At 44.4% G+C, this 19,551-nt stretch overlaps 1 protein-coding gene across 7 annotated transcripts in view; it reads right to left on the bottom strand.

Moving 5' to 3' along the window:
- WDR27 (WD repeat domain 27) overlaps positions 1-19,551 on the bottom strand; it is a 421,522-nt gene that overhangs the window by 265,472 nt on the left and 136,499 nt on the right. For 6 of the 7 annotated variants that reach the window (XM_056567129.1, XM_056567126.1, XM_056567130.1 and 3 more), the window contains 2 exons: positions 14,798-14,931; positions 14,163-14,213 (listed from right to left, as the gene is read on the bottom strand). In XM_056567129.1, coding sequence (XP_056423104.1) covers positions 14,163-14,213; positions 14,798-14,931 — 185 coding nt within the window. The remainder of the gene's footprint in view (positions 1-14,162; positions 14,214-14,797; positions 14,932-19,551) is intronic. The other variant, XM_056567132.1, reaches the window with a different exon arrangement.

The raw sequence follows: 19,551 nt of genomic DNA, 5'->3' as shown, positions 1-19,551 counted from the left end.
ACACAGGCTTTGGACACACTAAACGCTTACACAGGCACAAGGCAACAAGATCCGGCAAGGGAGTGCAAGGGAGGAGATCAGATATAGCCAGGGAGCAGGTGGAAGCCAATTAAGCTAATTGGGCCAGGCACCAATCATTGGTGCACTGGCCCTTTAAGTCTCAGAGAGCTGGCGCGCGCGCGCCCTAGAGAGCGGAGCCGCGCGCGCCAGCACATGACAGCAGAGGACCGGGACGGGTAAGTGACCTGGGATGCGATTCGCGAGCGGGCGCGTCCCGCTGTGCGAATCGCATCCCCGACGGCCATGACAGTGCAGCGCTCCCGGTCAGCGGGACTGACCAGGGCGCTGCGGGGAGAGAGACGCCGTGAGCGCTCCGGGGAGGAGCGGGGACCCGGAGCGCTAGGCGTAACAGTACCCCCCCCCCTTAGGTCTCCCCTTTTCTTTGTCCGGTAACTGCCTCCCCTGGGATGAGGACACCGGGAAAGAATGGAGGGTTTCCTCAACGGCAGGCAGTACAGCAGGAGTGGGAATGGGGAGAAAGGGCAGAGGGCGAAGCCTGGCACGGGGCAGTGTGACACCAGGACGGGGGCCATGAGGAGGCACTGAGGTTTGCCTGACGGAACTGGGAGGGGGGGAGAGGCACTTCCTATGGCAGGCAGAGTCCCAGTTCTTGATCTCCCCGGTGGTCCAATCAAGGGTGGGGGAATGAAGCCGGAGCCATGGCAGACCGAGGAGGACCTCAGAGGTACAGTTGGGGAGAACGAAGAGCTCGATCCTTTCGTGGTGGGGTCCAATAGACATCAGGAGGGGTTCTGTGCGGTAACGCACGGTGCAATCAAATCTGACTCCGTTGACCGCGGAAATGTAGAGCGGCTTGACGAGACGGGTCACCGGGATGCGGAATTTATTCACAAACGACTCCAAAATAAAATTCCCAGAGGCACCAGAGTCCAAGCAGGCCACGGCTGAGAGGGAGGAGTTGGCTGAAGGAGAAATCCGCACGGGCACTGTGAGACGTGGAGAAGCAGACTTAGAACCAAGAGACGCCACACCCACGTGAGCTGGGTGCGTGCGTGCGTTTCCCAGACGTGGAGGACGGATCGGGCAATCCACCAAGAAATGCTCGGTACTGGCACAGTACAGACAGAGATTTTCTTCCCTACGGCGATTCCTCTCTTCCTGGGTCAGGCGAGACCGATCCACATGCATGGCCTCCTCGGCGGGAGGCCCAGGCGTAGACTGCAAAGGATGCTGTGGGAGAGGTGCCCAGAGATCTAAGTCTTTTTCCTGGCGGAGCTCTTGGTGTCGCTCAGAAAAACGCATGTCAATGCGGGTAGCCAAATGGATGAGTTCTTGGAAGTTGGCAGGAATCTCTCGTGCGGCCAGCACATCCTTGATGCGACTGGATAGGCCTTTTTTAAAGGTCGCGCAGAGAGCCTCGTTATTCCATGATAACTCGGAAGCAAGAGTACGAAATTGGATGGCGTACTCGCCCACTGAAGAATTACCCTGGACCAGGTTCAACAGGGCAGTCTCGGCAGAAGAAGCTCGGGCTGGCTCCTCGAAGACACTCCGGACTTCAGCGAAGAAGGACTGGACTGTGGCTGTGGCAGGATCATTGCGGTCCCAGAGCGGTGTGGCCCAAGACAAGGCCTTTCCTGAAAGAAGGCTTACTACGAACGCCACCTTAGACCGTTCTGTAGGAAACAAGTCCGACAACATCTCCATATGCAGGGAACACTGAGACAAAAATCCACGGCAGAGTTTAGAGTCCCCATCAAATTTGTCCGGCAGGGACAAGCGGAGGCTAGGAGCGGCCACTCGCTGCGGAGGAGGTGCAGGAGCTGGCGGAGGAGATGGTTGCTGCTGTAGCAGAGGCAGAAGTTGCTGTAACGTGGCGGTCAACTGCGACAGCTGCTGTCCTTGTTGGGCAATTTGCTGCGATTGCTGAGCGACCACCGTGGTAAGGTCAGCGAGACTTGGCAGCGGCACCTCAGCGGGATCCATGGCCGGATCTACTGTCACGATTCGGCTACGGGTTGTGGATCCGCTGTGTCAGCGAGGGATTGGCGTGGACCGTGCTGGTGGACCGGTTCTAAGAGGCTACTGGTATTCACCAGAGCCCGCCGCAAAGCGGGATGGTCTTGCTGCGGCAGTAGCAACCAGGTCGTATCCACTAGAAACGGCTCAACCTCGCTGACTGCTGAGAAGGCGTGGGACAGAAGGACTAGGCAGAGGCAAGGTCAGACGTAGCAGAAGGTCAGGGGCAGACGGCAAGGTTCGTAGTCAGGATGGATAGCAGAAGTTCAGGTAACACAGGCTTTGGACACACTAAACGCTTACACAGGCACAAGGCAACAAGATCCGGCAAGGGAGTGCAAGGGAGGAGATCAGATATAGCCAGGGAGCAGGTGGAAGCCAATTAAGCTAATTGGGCCAGGCACCAATCATTGGTGCACTGGCCCTTTAAGTCTCAGAGAGCTGGCGCGCGCGCGCCCTAGAGAGCGGAGCCGCGCGCGCCAGCACATGACAGCAGAGGACCGGGACGGGTAAGTGACCTGGGATGCGATTCGCGAGCGGGCGCGTCCCGCTGTGCGAATCGCATCCCCGACGGCCATGACAGTGCAGCGCTCCCGGTCAGCGGGACTGACCAGGGCGCTGCGGGGAGAGAGACGCCGTGAGCGCTCCGGGGAGGAGCGGGGACCCGGAGCGCTAGGCGTAACAGATACATGGCCCCATTCTGTATTTCCTTTACACAGATCAGTCGTCCTGGTCCCTTAGCAGAAAAACAACTCCAAAGCATGATGTTTCCACCCCCATGCTTCACAGTAGGTATGGTGTTCTTTGGATGCAACTCAGCATTTTTTCTCCTACAAACACGACGAGTTGAGTTTTTACCAAAAAGTTATACTTTGGTTTCATCTGACCATATGGCATTCTCTCAATACTCTTCTGGATCATCCAAATGCTCTCTAGCAAACTTCAGACAGGCTTAAGCAGGGGGACACATCTGGCACTGCATGATTTGAGTCCCTGGCAGCGTAGTGTGTTACTGCTGGTAGCCTTTGTGACTTTGGTCCCAGCTCTCTGCAGGTCATTCACTAGGTCCCCCTGTGTGGTTCTGGGATTTTTGCTCACCGTTCTTGTGATCATTTTGACACCACAGGGTGAGATTTAGCGTGGAGCCCCAGATCGAGGGAGATTATCAGTGGTCTTGTATGTCTTCCATTTTCTATAATTGCTCCCACAGTTGATTTCTTCACACCAAGCTGCTTGCCTATTGCAGATTCAGTCTTCCCGACTGGTGGGTGCAGGTCTACAATTTTGTTTCTGGTGTCCTTCCACAGCTCTTTGGTCTTGGATAGGGATCGACCGATATCATTTTTTTAGGGCCGATACCGATAATCTGTGGAGGTTAGGGCCGATAGCCGATAACTTATACCGATATTCCGGTATAAGTTTTTGGCTATTTATCCCCCCGCTACACCGTTGCAGATCATTGATTTAAAGCGGGCGCTTTAAATCAATGAACTGCAGTGGCTTTTGCGGTGCCATAGACCGCCGCCGCCCGCTTCTCTCCCCCTGCCTGTCCGGGGGTCCTGAGTCCTATCACCGCCACCCCCCACCGCCGCACCGCTCCGCGCCCCCTACCGCACCGCCATGGCCCCATTGCCTCCCCCATCCCCGGTTTTATAATTACTTGTTCCCGGGGTCCACTCTACATCTGGCTCCGGTGGCGTCTTCCTGAGCTGTCACTGTGCGCACTGACGGTGACCTCATGTCGCGTCACGTCACTCGTCATTGCGCACGGCGTAACGCAGGACGCAGCAGGAGCCAGAAGTAGCGTGGACCTCAGGCCCCGGGAACAGGTAATTATAAAACCGGGGATGGGGGAGGCAATTGGGCCGGGGCGGTGCGGCGGATCGCGGTGCGGTGGGGGGGCATTATCGGCTTATCGGCAAGGCAATTGCCGATACCGATAATGTCCAAAATCGTGATTATCGGGCGATAATATCGGCCAAACCGATAATCGGTCGATCCCTAGTCTTGGACATATTGGAGTTTGGAGTTTGACTGTTTGAGGTTGTGGACAGGTGTCTTTTATACTGATAAGTTCAAACAGGTGCCATTAATCCAGGAAAAGAATGGAGACTCTTAAAGAAGAAGTTACAGGTCTGTGAGAGCCAGAAATCTTGCTTGTATGTAAGTGACCAAATTCTTATTTTCCACCATAATTTGCAAATAAATTCTTTAAAAATCAGACAATGTGATTTTATGGATTTTTTTCTCATTATGTCTCTCATAGTTGAGGTATACCTATGATGAAAATTACAGGCCTCTCTCGTCTTTTTAAGTGGGACAACTTGCACAATTAGTGGATGACTAAATACTTATTTTTTTTAGTTGTTTTTTTCTATACCGCATATATTTATTTTTAATATTCTGATTACTTGTATGTCTGGGTCAGCCACAGGGACCCCGTGGGTCTACCAGATGTGTCACAAATGAATTACACCTAATATATGGTTTAGCAGTTTTTTCTATATTTTCTAAATTAAATGTTTACAGACATTCTTATACTTGGACCTATTTAAGTATTCAATAGATCTTTTGAGTGTCAATACTGTTTATTTTTACTTTGATTGTAAATTTGGCACCAGAATACCTTTAGCAAACACTTGTTCTACCCGCCATAGAGCATCAACCCGAGACCTAGCGTAACGTTATTCTATAGTGCTGGGACTCGTATGGAGAGGGGTGCTATGCAGGAAGCTCAATCTCGTAATGCACAGCTATATGCAGCTGGAAGCGATCATAACAGGTACTCAGTAAGAATATTCCAGCACCAAAATCAAAATTAAATGCACAGTGCTGCACTAAAAATAGTAGAAGTACACTTTAAGCACCACTTTAACTACTACTAACAGAATTGCAGTTAATTTCACTAAACCCACTTACTTACAAAAAATGTTTCTTTATCAAGGTTATTAGTTATTAAATTAGCATACAAGCAAACAACCTTATCTACACATATAACATTTGTACACTTGTAAAAAAAAAAAAAAAAAAAGGCTTTTTTATTTCTGATAACCGAGGTGTTCAGCTCATGATTTTTTTTATTATATGGAACATTCAGTACAAAAACAGAATGCTTTTTTCATTTTCATTTGTTTGCCTGGTAAGTGTTAGTTATAAACAGTGTGCTTGAATATGTTGTCTACTGCTTACAACATATCTAATCAAAGCACTTAAAATAACAATAAATGTTTGCAAGGTTGTGTGAATTTCTGGGAAACTACTGTACTTATCTAGTACATGTCAAGCTCCATTTGGCATTTTGAAAACTCTCTACTATACCTCTGCTTTCTTAGTTGTATTCTTTCATACCTGAAACAATGGAATATCAATGGAATATGTATTACAGTACATATATAAAGTTTTGTGTTTGAATGATCTGAAATCATGATACATGAAGCCTGAGCAGTTTCTTCTGATTTTTTTAATAACATTATCCTGCCCTTTCTGATTAGAGGCCAAGCTTCAAAATCATTCAGTCATTTAACAATGTCATTCTTTGCATATGATTCTTTATGATTTGAGTTGAGCCAGCTTTCAATAAGTTTTAAAAGAAAAAAATAAATTTGGAATGCAGCAAATAAGTTTTTACACGAACCGGCAACGCAAAACTCTCAGAACTCCTGGCTAACATTATCTAAAAGCTCTCTGTGTCACGAACTGTCCAGAGTAGGAACAAATCCCCATAGCAAACCTCTCCTGCTCCGGACAGTTCCTGACATGGATAGAGGTGTCAAAAGAGAGCACTGTGGTCAGATTGAAAAGAACTAGTCAACTTCCTCTGTAGCATACAGCAGCTGATAAATACTAGAAGGATTAAGATTTTTTTTTATAGAAGTCATTTTCAAATCTGTTAAATTTTTTGCAGCATTATTGTAGCATGAGATGTCCTGTGCGGCAGGTGGTCTTGTCACCCCAAAAACCATGTTAAAATGTATGCTTAATAGACACCCTATCCTATTAAGAGATTACAGCTGCTTCCCATTGTTATGTTAAGGGGGTACTCCGGTCGAAAAAAAATTTTTTTTAAATCAACTGGTGCCAGAAAGTTAAAAAGATTTGTAAATTACTTCTATTTAAAAATCCTTCCACCACTTAACTTATCAGCTGCTGTATTGTCCACAGGAAGTTCTTTTCTTTTTGAACTCCTTTTCTACCTGACCACAGTGCTCTCTGCTGACACCTCTGCCCATGTAAGGAACTGTCTAGTGCAGAAGCAAATCCCCATAGCAAATTTCTACAACTCTGAACAGTTCTTGACACGGACAGAGGTGTTAACAGAGAGCACTGTGATCAGACAGAAAAGAAATTCAAAAAGAAAAGAACTTCCTGTGGAGCATATAGCAGCTGATAAGTACTGGAAGGATTAAGATTTTTAAATAGACATAATTTACAAATCTGTTTAACTTAAAAAAATTCATTGTCAGCTCCACAGATGGCCTCTCAACAGCGAGCGTGCTCCTTACCCAGCTTTTTCTCAGTACAATTGATGTTTCTCCTTTGCATCCCCCACCCGAGCGCATATAAAATTATACAAATCTAGATTGCAAATCTAGATTGTATACTGTGTTGCATAAGGTTTGCATTGCATAGAGGGAGGTGGGTTAGATGGATCTGTGTGCATTATATACATATGGTGGTATATTGACATAGTGGAGTGCACTAGATAGCCATATGTGCATTATATGGATTTAATAGTGTTATATGGAGCGTGTCCTACTACAGTTAGTGCCATCATATCCATATAACATGCATACTGCTATCTAGTGCACTTCCCCATGTCTATATACTTCCATATACATACCATGCCCACAGAACTCGTGTCACGATGCCGGCTGGCAGGTAGTGGATCCTCTGTGCCAGAGAGGGATTGGCGTGGACCGTGCTAGAGGATCGGTTCTAAGTCACTACTGGTTTTCACCAGAGCCCGCCGCAAAGCGGGATGGTCTTGCTGCGGCGGTAGTGACCAGGTCGTATCCCCTAGCAACGGCTCAACCTCTCTGGCTGCTGAAGATAGGCGCGGTACAAGGGAGTAGACAGAAGCAAGGTCGGACGTAGCAGAAGGTCGGGGCAGGCAGCAAGGATCGTAGTCAGGGGCAACGGCAGGAGGTCTGGAACACAGGCTAGGAACACACAAGGAAACGCTTTCACTGGCACGATGGCAACAAGATCCGGCGAGGGAGTGAAGGGGAAGTGAGGTGATATAGGGAAGTGCACAGGTGTAAACACTAATTGGAACCACTGCGCCAATCAGCGGCGCAGTGGCCCTTTAAATCGCAAAGACCCGGCGCGCGCGCGCCCTAGGGAGCGGGGCCGCGCGCGCCGGGACAGAACTGACGGAGAGCGAGTCAGGTACGGGAGCCGGGGTGCGCATCGCGAGCGGGCGCTACCCGCATCGCGAATCGCACCCCGGCCGGAGGCAGTATCGCAGCGCCCCGGGTCCGTGGAACCGACCGGAGCGTTGCGGTGAGGAGAGAGTAGCGAGCGCTCCGGGGAGGAGCGGGGACCCGGAGCGCTCGGCGTAACAACTCGCATGTGCTTATGCAACACAACATGAATTCTTACATACAGTACTCTGAAGGCACGGCAGAGCTCTGCAAAGGGCTACCTCCAGACAACCTGCAGTTACCCAAAAAAAAAACACTGACAGGAGTCAGAGGTGTGTGGTCCGGTATGGTGACAACTGAGCAGACTCCTCCTCCACTCCTTGGCCCATGTGCTGCTCAAGCTGAGCTACAATAACCCAGCACAACAACTACACATTTACTTCAATGGGAGCTGAGATGCAGTAAGCCAGCACAGCTACCAAACAAATAAAAGGAGCTTTCTGCTCTCAATTACATTCAGGCTGGCTAATAGTTGGCAGTGTTACTTGATGTCAGGACCCAAATGATCAGACCTATTCTAAAGCTAGACCATCAATATGTTGTGACTTTAAATACATCAATCTACTTATTGCACAACACTGCAGGTAATTATTGTCTCTTATATAAATTCGGTTAGTTAATGCCAGTTGAAGGAGGAACTAGTCACTAGCTCTAAAATGCACAACACAGGGAACTTGCCTAATATTGTTCTAGAGTTAATAATTTATTATAATAGTCCAAACCCTATGGAAGGCTCTGGGAATTGAATTTAGCACCCATTTTCTAATGTGCACATAACCCATTGTGGAGTAAGTGAATAATGATACCCCTGTTTTTTATTGAGATACTGACAGTATTTTCTGCTGACCACTAGCTACGTTTTTCTTCCTTATTGTATAGTACAACATCCATAGACCTAGGAGAATATTAGGGCTTCTCTTCTAGATACGGTACTATCAGGTGGCCATTATACATGTCTCATATTATATCTTTATACAAATATTATTTCAAGTATAGACTGTGTTATTACAAAAGACCATATAGACTTGAGTGTCTAGCATACTCATCTTCTGCTGCCAGTAAAAGCACATGATATAGCATCTATTAAGCCATAAAACATTGTGGCGATTGATGGGACAAAATAAGAAAAGCGCTCATTTCCAGTCTGGATCAATTTTAGTATCATTATCAATTTCTGCATTTACAGGCAAAATAAACCACAAACGATTATTTGTGCTAATAAGCGCTAAGAAACCATGTCTTTCCACGTGCGTACATGGAAAAGAACATTTTCGTCACACTAAAAAATGTTCTGGGCTTAGACTCTCTTCCTCCTGCTTTGCCAATGAAATGTTCAAATTACAACCAACAAAAAATGAAGGTAAGCAATTTTTGATAACCTAAACCAAAAATAACTATTTTAATCCAAAATTTCAGTATTCGCTAAATATTTGTGTTGGATTTTCTATTTTAGTCAAACCCACAGGGCAATAACATTGAGTTTCTTTTCTACACTCAAGAGAAATCTAGCTAACAATTAAATTCACAAAGTTGTTTACTTATTACAGGATTTTTCAGAATCTTCAGAATTTTGTGAGGTGGTATATAGGCCCAGATTTGTATCCATATTTTATTTTTAAATTAATAAAGAAATGTCTAGCATAGAGTATACAGCAGTTACTCCATATTAGTTTTACATTATTGTACTAATCCCGCATTTTAATTTGTTAGATATATTTTTTAGATATAGAATGTTACTTTCCTTACTACTGTTAGGATATATTTAATTATATTTCTACATATTGGGGGATATTTATCAAAGTTGTCTATGTCCCGCATCAATATAGACCAAACTACAGAGGGTTAGTCTAGTCTATTGTGCACCTAATTTATCAAATGGCGCACGGCTCTTGATAAATTCTGCGCACAGACTGCATGATCTATGCTTTAGTCTATATTTAAACCTGCTCCAACATGGTCTGACATTTTGGCGTACTTTCAGCCTATGCGACTTGTCGCTGAAAAGTCGCACTTGATAAATTCAGCACCAATGCATTTTTCAATGCATTTCAGTCTAAAATAGACTAGCATGCATCATGTTCTAAAAATCCTCTAGAGCAAAAGTCGCAGAAAAGTCGCACATATTTAGACTGCGACTTTCTGTGCGACAAATTTAGACAAGAAAAACCAGTCTAAATCCTTTGATAAATCTCCCCCATTATATTTATATTTCTACATTTGTAATGAAACAGTACTTTTTAACCTTTTTTACGCCATATTGCAGTTTACTTAAAATGTTTCCGTAATAAAACTAAACAAATAAATAACTTTTTTGATCAGCCAGAGTAGTGATCCCCGCTGATCAGTAGAATGATCATACTTAAAGCCTCTTAAATAATCAAAAGGGTTACTCTATGTAACAGGTTCTGCCTGAGCAATATAAACTGCATATTATTTCAGATGTGTGGCTTATGTTCTTTTCCTCCTACTACTACTTTCTTATTTTTCCATTGACAAAGTTGTATTAGGGCTTTTTTTTTTTTGAAGTTGAACTTTTCAATGGCACACTTTAGTTTATCATATAATGTATGACAAAGCCAAATTTGTAGGAAGATTCTTTAGTAAGAGTTAATAATATGCTTAAAGTGACATGCTAATGTTATTATGCAGGTCAGTATGATTTAAATGATACCGAACTTGGATAATGTATGTTTTGTCTTGCGTTTAAAAATTTAAAATAGAAAACTTGAAAAAAATGAAATAAAACATCTGTGTTCTGACCTCTATAACTTCTTTATTTGTCCACCTACAAAGTTTACAGTTAATTTTTCGCATCATGAGCTGTAGTTTTTAATGGTACCATATTTGTGTAGTTCTGGCTTTTTGATCACCTATTACATTATTTTGGGATGTGATGTGACAAAAAATCAGAAATTATGGCATTTGGAATTTGACGGTGTAGGATCAGGATCAATGTTATAATTTAATAGTTTGGACAATTACACATGCAGTTATACAAAATATGTTTATTTATTTATTTTTTTACAGTGTTTTATTTGAAAAATGGGAATGATTTAAATCAGAGATGACCAGGATTTAACATTTAAATGCCGTGACTGCTATTGATTGTGGCATTTAACCCCTTAACAAACACGGACGTATATTTACATCCGTGGCCGGCTCCCGATCTGTGAAGCGAGCTCAGAAGCTGAGCGCACTGCGTATCTGAGAGCAGAGGTTTGAACAATCAAGCGCAGATAACACTGATCATAGCTATGCTATGGCATAGCACTAAACAGTGCTGGCAATCAGTGTAATGCATGTAAAACATTGCGGGGGGAAAAGAAGGAAAAAAAAAGGAGTTAATAAATGTGATTTAACCCCTTCCCTAATAAAGTCTAAATCACCCCCCTTTTGCCATGAAAAAAAAACTGAGTAAAAAAAATAAACATATGTGGAATCGCCGTGTGAGTAAATGTCCAAACTATAAAAATATATTGTTAATTAAACTGCACGGTCAATGGCGTACGCGCAAAAAAAATTCCAAAGTCCAAAATAGCGTATTTTTGATCACCTTTTATACCATTAAAAAAATGAATAAAAAGCGATCATAAAGTCAGATCAAAGCAAAATGGTACCAATGAAAACTTCAGATCACGGTGCAAAATAAGAGCCCTCATACCGCCCACATACCCGGCATGTAGTTATGATTTTTACCAGACGTACGACAAAATAAAACCTATATAAGTAGGGTATCATTTTAATCGTATGGACCTACAGAATAAAGATAAGGTGTAATTTTTACCGAAAAATGTACTGCGAAGAAACAAATGCCCCCAAAATGTAAAAAAAAAAAAATTTCTCAACAATTTTGTCGCACAATGATTTTTTTTCCATTTCGCCATAGATTTTTGGGTAAAATGACTGATGTCATTACAAAGTAGAATTGGTCGCGCAAAAAATAAGGCCTCATATGGATTTTTAGGTGCAAAATTGAAGGTAAGGAGGAACATTTTAAAAGGTAAGGAGGAAAAAACAAAAGTGCAAAAAAGGAAAAACGCTTGGTCCTTAAATGGGCACTGTCACCAACTTTTTTTGATATGTTGCAGTACATATGTACTACAACATATCTCTAATATAGTTTCATTATTTTTTTGAATTATTATTACGTTCTATTTAACGTTTGAAAACCGGCCACTAGGGGTCTCCCTCCTAGTGGCCGGCTGCAGGCTGGTGTGACGTCACGCCTGAATTCGGACCGATGCCGGCCTGGCATCGGTCCTAATTCCTTCAGCCTGCGCTCGCTTCCTGCCAGTCAATCAAACAGGCGGGAGCGAGCGCTGAGAGCGCGTTGGCTCCCCGGCCTCACACGCTGGCCCCGCCTCCCGGCATCTACACGCCGCTGCTGCTGCTCTGCACACTCGAGTAGGTCTCTTGGGCAAGCTGGGAGTTGTAGTGGGGAAACCGCTGGAGGCACCCTGTATGGATGAACTAAGGGTGGAAGTGTCGGCCCCAGCAGGCATCAGTGACGTAGTGCCTGCTGGGGAAGTCAGCCTGGTAGTGAGCACACTACCAGGCAGACAAAAAGGCCTTTTTAATATAGTAAAAAATAAATTTAAGGCAGGGAGGGGGTTAGGGATAGATGGGCAATAGGCAGGGATAGGAAAAAAAAAAAAAGGATGGTGGGAGATACCCTTTAAGGGATTAAACAGTTAAATGACAGACATCGGAGCGATTTTTGATCTCCATCATTACCACAATGGGCGCTTGTGTCACAGACCCATCTCCTGAACCCATGCCATAGTTCCCCACCTGTCCCATGATGTACATGAGTCGGGAAGGGGTTATCATATTTTCAGGGGACATTGTAAAAAAAAAAAAAAAGTCAGAATAATGGCAATAGGGTATGCCATGGTGTGTACATTGACTTTAATACATCAAAAATAATCTACAGTCTTCTATTGTATACATTTTGTTTTTCTTTTGAATCTTGTAAAGAAAATTTGTACTTTCAGGAAACAATCTGAACTTAAACTTTCAGACACAAAAACTTTTTATATGTTGTACATCTTGGCAAAACATTAACCTTTCTAATATACTTCATAAGAAAATTGTATTTCCTTTTTATAGAAATCTAGGCTTAATGAATCATGGCTTTGTCCAAGCTGAAGTACAGGCATGGAAAAGTCCCGTAAGTGAGGGTGGGCTAGCACTCCTCTGTACTCTCTCCTGTCTGATAGGACTCCTCTGTGCTCTCTCCTGTCTGATAGCACTCCTCTGTGCTCTCTCCTGTCTGTTAGCACTCCTCTGTGCTCTCTCCTGTCTGATAGCACTCCTCTGTGCTCTCTCCTGTCTGATAGCACTCCTCTGTGCTCTCTCTTGTCTGATAGCACTCCTCTGTGCTCTCTCCTGTCTGATAGCACTCCTCTGTGCTCTCTCCTGTCTAATAGCACTCCTCTGTGCTATCTTCTGTCCTATCAGACTGGAGAGAGCACAGAAGAGTGCTAGCCCACCCTCACTTACTGGACTTTGTCCATGCCTGTGCTTCAACTTGGACAAAGCCATGATTTCATAAGCCATCATTTCTATAAAAAGGAAATGCATTTTTTATGAAGTACAGTGGTCCCTCAAGTTACAATATTAATTGGTTCCAGGACGACCATTGTATGTTGAAACCATTGTATGCTAAGACCATAACTCTATGGAAACCTAGTAATTGGTTCTGAAGCCAGCAAAATGTCATCCAAACATAGGAAAAAGTAAGGATTAAACAAAAATAAGTAGATAACTGATCTAGATAAAGCAAGTCCTTACATAAAAAAGTAAGAAAGAGCTGCTGGGAGCTGTAAATCACTGTCTATGTAAAGGACAGAAGCTTCTTTGGGTTCCTGTACAGTACACGCAATGTCCTAAAATAGTAAAATGGAGCCGCCCTTACTTGGTGTCCAAAGGAGCAGCTAACTGTGGCATAGCTTAAGAGTAGTACAGTACATGTAATACCTCCCTGTACTGTAGGGAAGTGCTACCAGACAGGAATTCAGTGCATACGCTTCAGTAATACAGGTGTTTTAACAGTGAATGCCCATTATTATTGGGCAGTTCTTCCAGCCATTGACATGTTGTAAATCTGGACTGTCTGTAGCATTGTATGTTGAGTCTGGTTTCAAGTTCCAATGGTCCAGAATAGTTGAAACTATTGTATTTTTGAGGCCATTGTAAGTTGAGGGATCACTGTATATTAGAAAGGTTAATGTTTTGTCAAGATGTAGAACATATGAAAGATTTTTAAATCGGACAGTGCCCATTTAAGTAACTATAAGATTACATTCAGTCTATTAAACTCAATGGGCACACAGTGGGTAAGCTATGGTATATGTCAGAATAAATTTTTGCAAATATCCCTACATATACTAGCAACATACCCCAAAAACAAGTGGATTGTGGATTGGGTCTAATAAACTTTCTTTGTATAAGAAAATAAAGTACCTTTGAGGGCACAATGTTATAAAGGAACATTCAAAATGCCTAATCCTTTTCTCTTGGGTAGAGTTGGGAGGCCCCTATAAATATTAGACTGTCGGACAATATTAGTTGTCAGGTTTGGCTTAGTTTTGACAAAAGTTTATGTAGACATTAAAGGGGTTATCCAGCTAAAACAAATTAGCAATGTTCCCAGGCTGTCTGGTAACTGGTAAAATAAATAAAAAAGCCTCTACATACCTCTCTCTCTCCCCTGCAGCCTCCACATTCACCGTACTGCACTTTCCAGACCTGAAAACCACAAATTACATTGCCAATCAGCTATGTGGCCAGTGGCAATGTGACAAATTGTCTGCTCCTCAGGAAAGTGCAATGTGGCAGAAACCGGGCATCGTGATAAGGTAGACTTCAGGGAAGCAAGGGAGGTGAGTAGAGACTTTTTATTTTATGAGACCGCCTGTGCACATTGCTTTATTTAATTTTTTTTTTTTGCTGGATAACCCCTTAAAGTTTGTGTGTTGGTACATGTTTAGTTCCATAGTCCATTGTCTATATCACTGGCATACATTATTCTTATCTTACAATGTTTTGGAATTTTACTAGGACATCACATCTGGGACACCCCTCCTTCAGTAGAATTAAGTAGAATAAAGGGATGATATTCTTTTGGCTTACTAACTGCATTGCATCTCCTGAAGAGCAACACAATTAAATGGAGCTGTGTTGCAGTTTTAATGCACAGCAGTTGGTTAACTCACACTACTGGACCTACATTCTGAGCATTGTAGGTCAAAATTCCACCGATCAGCGCATAAAAGTATACCATAGTAATATCTTATCAGTGGGAAAACAGATTTAATTATAGGTTTAATTACCTGTTTAATTCATCCTTGCAGTCATCCAACTTATATCTCATTAACTGAATCTCAGCTCCAGATGACAACAAAATAAATCTGTCCATGTAATAAAACTGAGGAAAACGAGCGGGCCTGGAGAACATTTCTTTTTGCTAAAAATGAAGCAGATGGAAAAAAAAATGTGGCTTTACAAGAAAATATCATGAGGTTTTTTGACCAAAGAAATAGCATCATGCGGTCTACAATTAACTAGAAATATCTATGTCTCAAACATTGTAAGCACTATATGAAATAAAGCCAACAGCATAAATCATATAAATGAAATGTGGAAGTATTCAAGAACTTTATATCTTAGACCAACTTGGTGATAACAAAAGCTCTCAGCAAAGATTCATAATCAATCAAAAGAAATACCTATTATATGATAATCTAGTAATCTGTATAAAATATACCCAACCAAAAGATGTACTTTAATGGAGAGGATATCCTTTCAGAATAGTAATATGCAATAGATACTTCTGATAAAATGACAATGAAGTACAATAAGTAAACCATTATACAGTGGGGATCAAAAGTAGAGATGAGCGAACTTACAGAAAATTCGATTCGTCACAAACTTCTCGGCTCGGCAGTTGATGACTTATCCTGCGTAAATTAGTTTAGCCTTCAGGTGCTCCGGTGGGCTGGAAAAGGTGGATACATTCCTAGGAAAGAGTCTCCTAGGACTGTATCCACCTTTTCAAGCCCACGGGAGCACCTGAAAGCTGAACTAATTTATGCAGGAAAAGTCATCAACTGCCGAGCCGAGAAGTTTGTGACGAATCGAATTTACTGTAAGTTCGCTCATCTCTAATCAAAAATTTGGGCACCCCAGGTAAAAGTTTGTATTAATGTGCATAAAGAAGCCAAGGAAAGATGGAAAAAATCTCCAAAAGGCATCAAATTACAGATTAGACATTCTTAAAATATGTCAACAAAAGTTAGATTTTATTTCCATCATTTACACTTTCAAAATAACAGAAAACAAAAAATTTGGCATCTGCAAATGTTTGGGCACCCTGCAGAGTTAATATCCTGTACTGCCCCCTTTGGCAAGTATCACAACTTGTAAATGCTTTTTGTAACCAGCCAAGAGTCTTTCAATTCCTGTTTGAGGTATCTTTGCCCATTTTTCCTTACAAAAGTCTTCCAGTTCTTTGAGATTTGCTGTCTGTCAATCACTGCTCTTTTAAAGTCAATCCATAGATTTTCAATTATGTTGATGTCAGGAGATTGTGAAGGCCATGGCAAAACCTTCAGTTTACGCCTCTTGATGTAATCCCCCATGCATTTTGAGGTGTGTCAGGGATCATTATCCATTTGTAGAAGACATTCTCTCTTTAACTTGAGCTTTTTCACAGATGGCATCAAGTTAGCATCCAAAATTTGCTGAAATTTTATTGAATCCATTTTTCCTTCTACTCGTGAGATGTTCCCTGTGCCACTGACTGCAATACAACCCCAAAGCATGATTGATCCACCCCCATGCTTAACAGTTGGACAGAGGTTCTTTTCATTAAATTCTGTTCCCCTTCATCTCCAAACGTACCTTTGCTCATTCTGGCCAAAAAGTTCAATTTTAACCTCATCGGTCCACATAACTTGTTTCCAAAATGCATCAGGTTTGTCTATATGTTCATTTGCAAAGTTCAAACACTGATTTATGTGGTAAGGACGTAGAAGAGGTTTTCTTCTGATGACTCTTCCATGAAGACCATATACGTACAAGTATCTCTTTATAGTGGAATATTGTACCACAACTCAAGTGTCTGCCAGATCTTTCTGGAGGGATTGTGCAGTCAAACGAGGGTTTTGAATAGTTTTTCTCACAATCCTGCAAGCTGTTCTGTCTGATATTTTTCTTGGTCTTCCAGATCTTGCTTTAGCTTCCACTGTTCCTGATTGTCACGATGCCGGCTGGCAGGTAGTGGACCCTCTGTGCCAGAGAGGGATTGGCGTGGACCGTGCTAGTGGACCGGTTCTAAGCCACTACTGGTTTTCACCAGAGCCCGCCGCAAAGCGGGATGGTCTTGCTGCGGCGGTAGTGACCAGGTCGTATCCACTAGCAACGGCTCACCTCTCTGGCTGCTGAAGATAGGCGCGGTACAAGGGAGTAGGCAGAAGCAAGGTCGGACGTAGCAGAAGGTCGGGGCAGGCAGCAAGGATCGTAGTCAAGGGCAACGGCAGAAGGTCTGGAAACACTGGCAAGGGACACACAAGGAACGCTTTCACTGGCACTAAGGCAACAAGATCCGGCAAGGGAGTGCAAGGGAAGTGAGGTAATATAGGGAGTGCACAGGTGATAACTCTAATTGGAACCACTGCGCCAATCAGCGGCGCAGTGGCCCTTTAAATCGCAGAGACCCGGCGCGCGCGCGCCCTAGGGAGCGGGGCCGCGCGCGCCGGGACAGAACAGACGGGGAGCGAGTCAGGTAGGAGAGCCGGGGTGCGCATCGCGAGCGGGCGCTACCCGCATCGCGAATCGCATCCCGGCTAGCAGCAGGATCGCAGCGCCCCGGGTCAGAGGACGTGACCGGGGCGCTGCAGCGGAGGAGGTGAAGCGAGCGCTCCGGGGAGGAGCGGGAACCCGGAGCGCTCGGCGTAACAGTACCCCCCCCCTTGGGTCTCCCCCTCTTCTTGGAGCCTGAGAACCTGAGGAGCAGACTTTTGTCAAGGATGTTGTCCTCAGGTTCCCAGGATCTCTCTTCAGGGCCACAACCCTCCCAGTCTACTAAAAAAAAATTTTTTCCTCTGACCTTTTTGGCAGCCAAAATCTCCTTGACCGAGAAGACGTCCGAGGAGCCGGAAACAGGAGTGGGAGGAACAGATTTGGGAGAAAAACGGTTGAGGATGAGTGGTTTGAGAAGAGAGACGTGAAAGGCATTAGGGATACGAAGAGAAGGAGGAAGAAGAAGTTTATAAGAGACAGGATTAATTTGACACAGAATTTTGAAAGGACCAAGATAGCGTGGTCCCAACTTGTAGCTAGGGACACGGAAGCGGACATATTTAGCGGAGAGCCATACCTTGTCTCCAGGGGAAAAAACGGGGGGAGCTCTTCTTTTCTTATCCGCGAACCTCTTCATGCGTGAAGAAGCCTGTAAGAGAGAATTTTGGGTCTCTCTCCATATAATGGAAAGGTCACGAGAAATTTCATCCACAGCGGGCAGACCAGAGGGCAAGGGGGTAGGGAGGGGGGGAAGAGGGTGACGGCCGTACACCACGAAAAATGGGGATTTGGAGGAAGATTCAGAGACCCTGAAGTTATACGAGAATTCGGCCCATGGAAGGAGATCTGCCCAGTCATCCTGGCGGGAGGAAACAAAATGTCGCAAATAATCACCCAGGATCTGGTTAATTCTTTCTACTTGTCCATTGGACTGGGGATGATATGCAGAGGAAAAATTTAATTTAATCTTGAGTTGTTTACAGAGAGCTCTCCAGAATTTAGACACGAATTGGACCCCTCTATCCGAGACAATCTGCGTAGGCAACCCGTGAAGACGAAAAATGTGTACAAAAAATTGTTTAGCCAACTGAGGCGCAGAAGGAAGACCAGGAAGAGGAATGAAATGTGCCATTTTGGAGAATCGATCAACGACCACCCAAATAACGGTGTTGCCACGGGAAGGGGGTAAATCAGTAATAAAATCCATACCAATCAGAGACCAAGGCTGTTCGGGGACAGGCAGAGGATGAAGAAAACCAGCGGGCTTCTGGCGAGGAGTCTTATCCCGGGCACAGATAGTGCAGGCTCGCACAAAGTCCCCAACATCCGTCTCCAGAGTTGGCCACCAATAGAAGCGGGAGATGAGTTGCACAGATTTCTTGATGCCCGCATGACCTGCGAGATGGGAGGAGTGACCCCATTTGAGGATTCCGAGGCGTTGGCGTGGAGAAACAAAGGTCTTTCCTGGAGGAGTCTGTCTGATGGAGGCAGGAGAAGTGGAGATCAGGCAGTCAGGTGGAATGATGTGTTGCGGAGGGAGATCAACTTCTGAGGCATCCGAGGAACGAGAGAGAGCATCGGCTCTAATGTTCTTATCGGCAGGACGAAAGTGAATCTCAAAATTAAATCGGGCAAAGAACAGAGACCACCGGGCCTGGCGAGGATTCAGCCGTTGGGCCGACTGGAGGTAGGAGAGGTTCTTGTGGTCGGTGTAGATAATAACAGGAAATCTTGATCCCTCCAGCAGATGCCTCCATTCCTCAAGTGCTAATTTAATGGCTAGAAGTTCTCGATCCCCGATGGAGTAGTTCCTCTCCGCTGGAGAGAAGGTCCTAGAGAAAAAACCACAAGTGACAGCATGCCCGGAAGGATTTTTTTGTAGAAGAACAGCTCCAGCTCCTACTGAGGAGGCATCAACCTCCAATAGGAAGGGTTTGGTCTGGAGAGCACGGGAGCCGAAGAAAAGGCAGACTTGAGTTGTTTAAAGGAGTCTTCTGCTTGAGGAGGCCAGGACTTGGGATCAGCATTTTTCTTGGTTAAAGCCACGATAGGAGCCACAATGGTAGAAAAATGTGGAATAAATTGCCTGTAATAATTGGCGAACCCCAAAAAGCGTTGGATAGCACGGAGTCCGGAGGGGCGTGGCCAATTTAAGACGGCAGAGAGTTTGTCTGGATCCATCTGTAGTCCCTGGCCAGAGACCAAATATCCTAGAAAAGGAAGAGATTGGCATTCAAACAGACATTTCTCAATTTTGGCATAGAGTTGGTTGTCACGAAGTCTC

The sequence above is a fragment of the Hyla sarda genome, chromosome 3 (genome assembly GCF_029499605.1).
Source record: "Hyla sarda isolate aHylSar1 chromosome 3, aHylSar1.hap1, whole genome shotgun sequence".
Taxonomy (NCBI): Eukaryota; Metazoa; Chordata; class Amphibia; order Anura; family Hylidae; genus Hyla; species Hyla sarda.
This window is presented reverse-complemented; position numbering and strand designations above follow the sequence as displayed.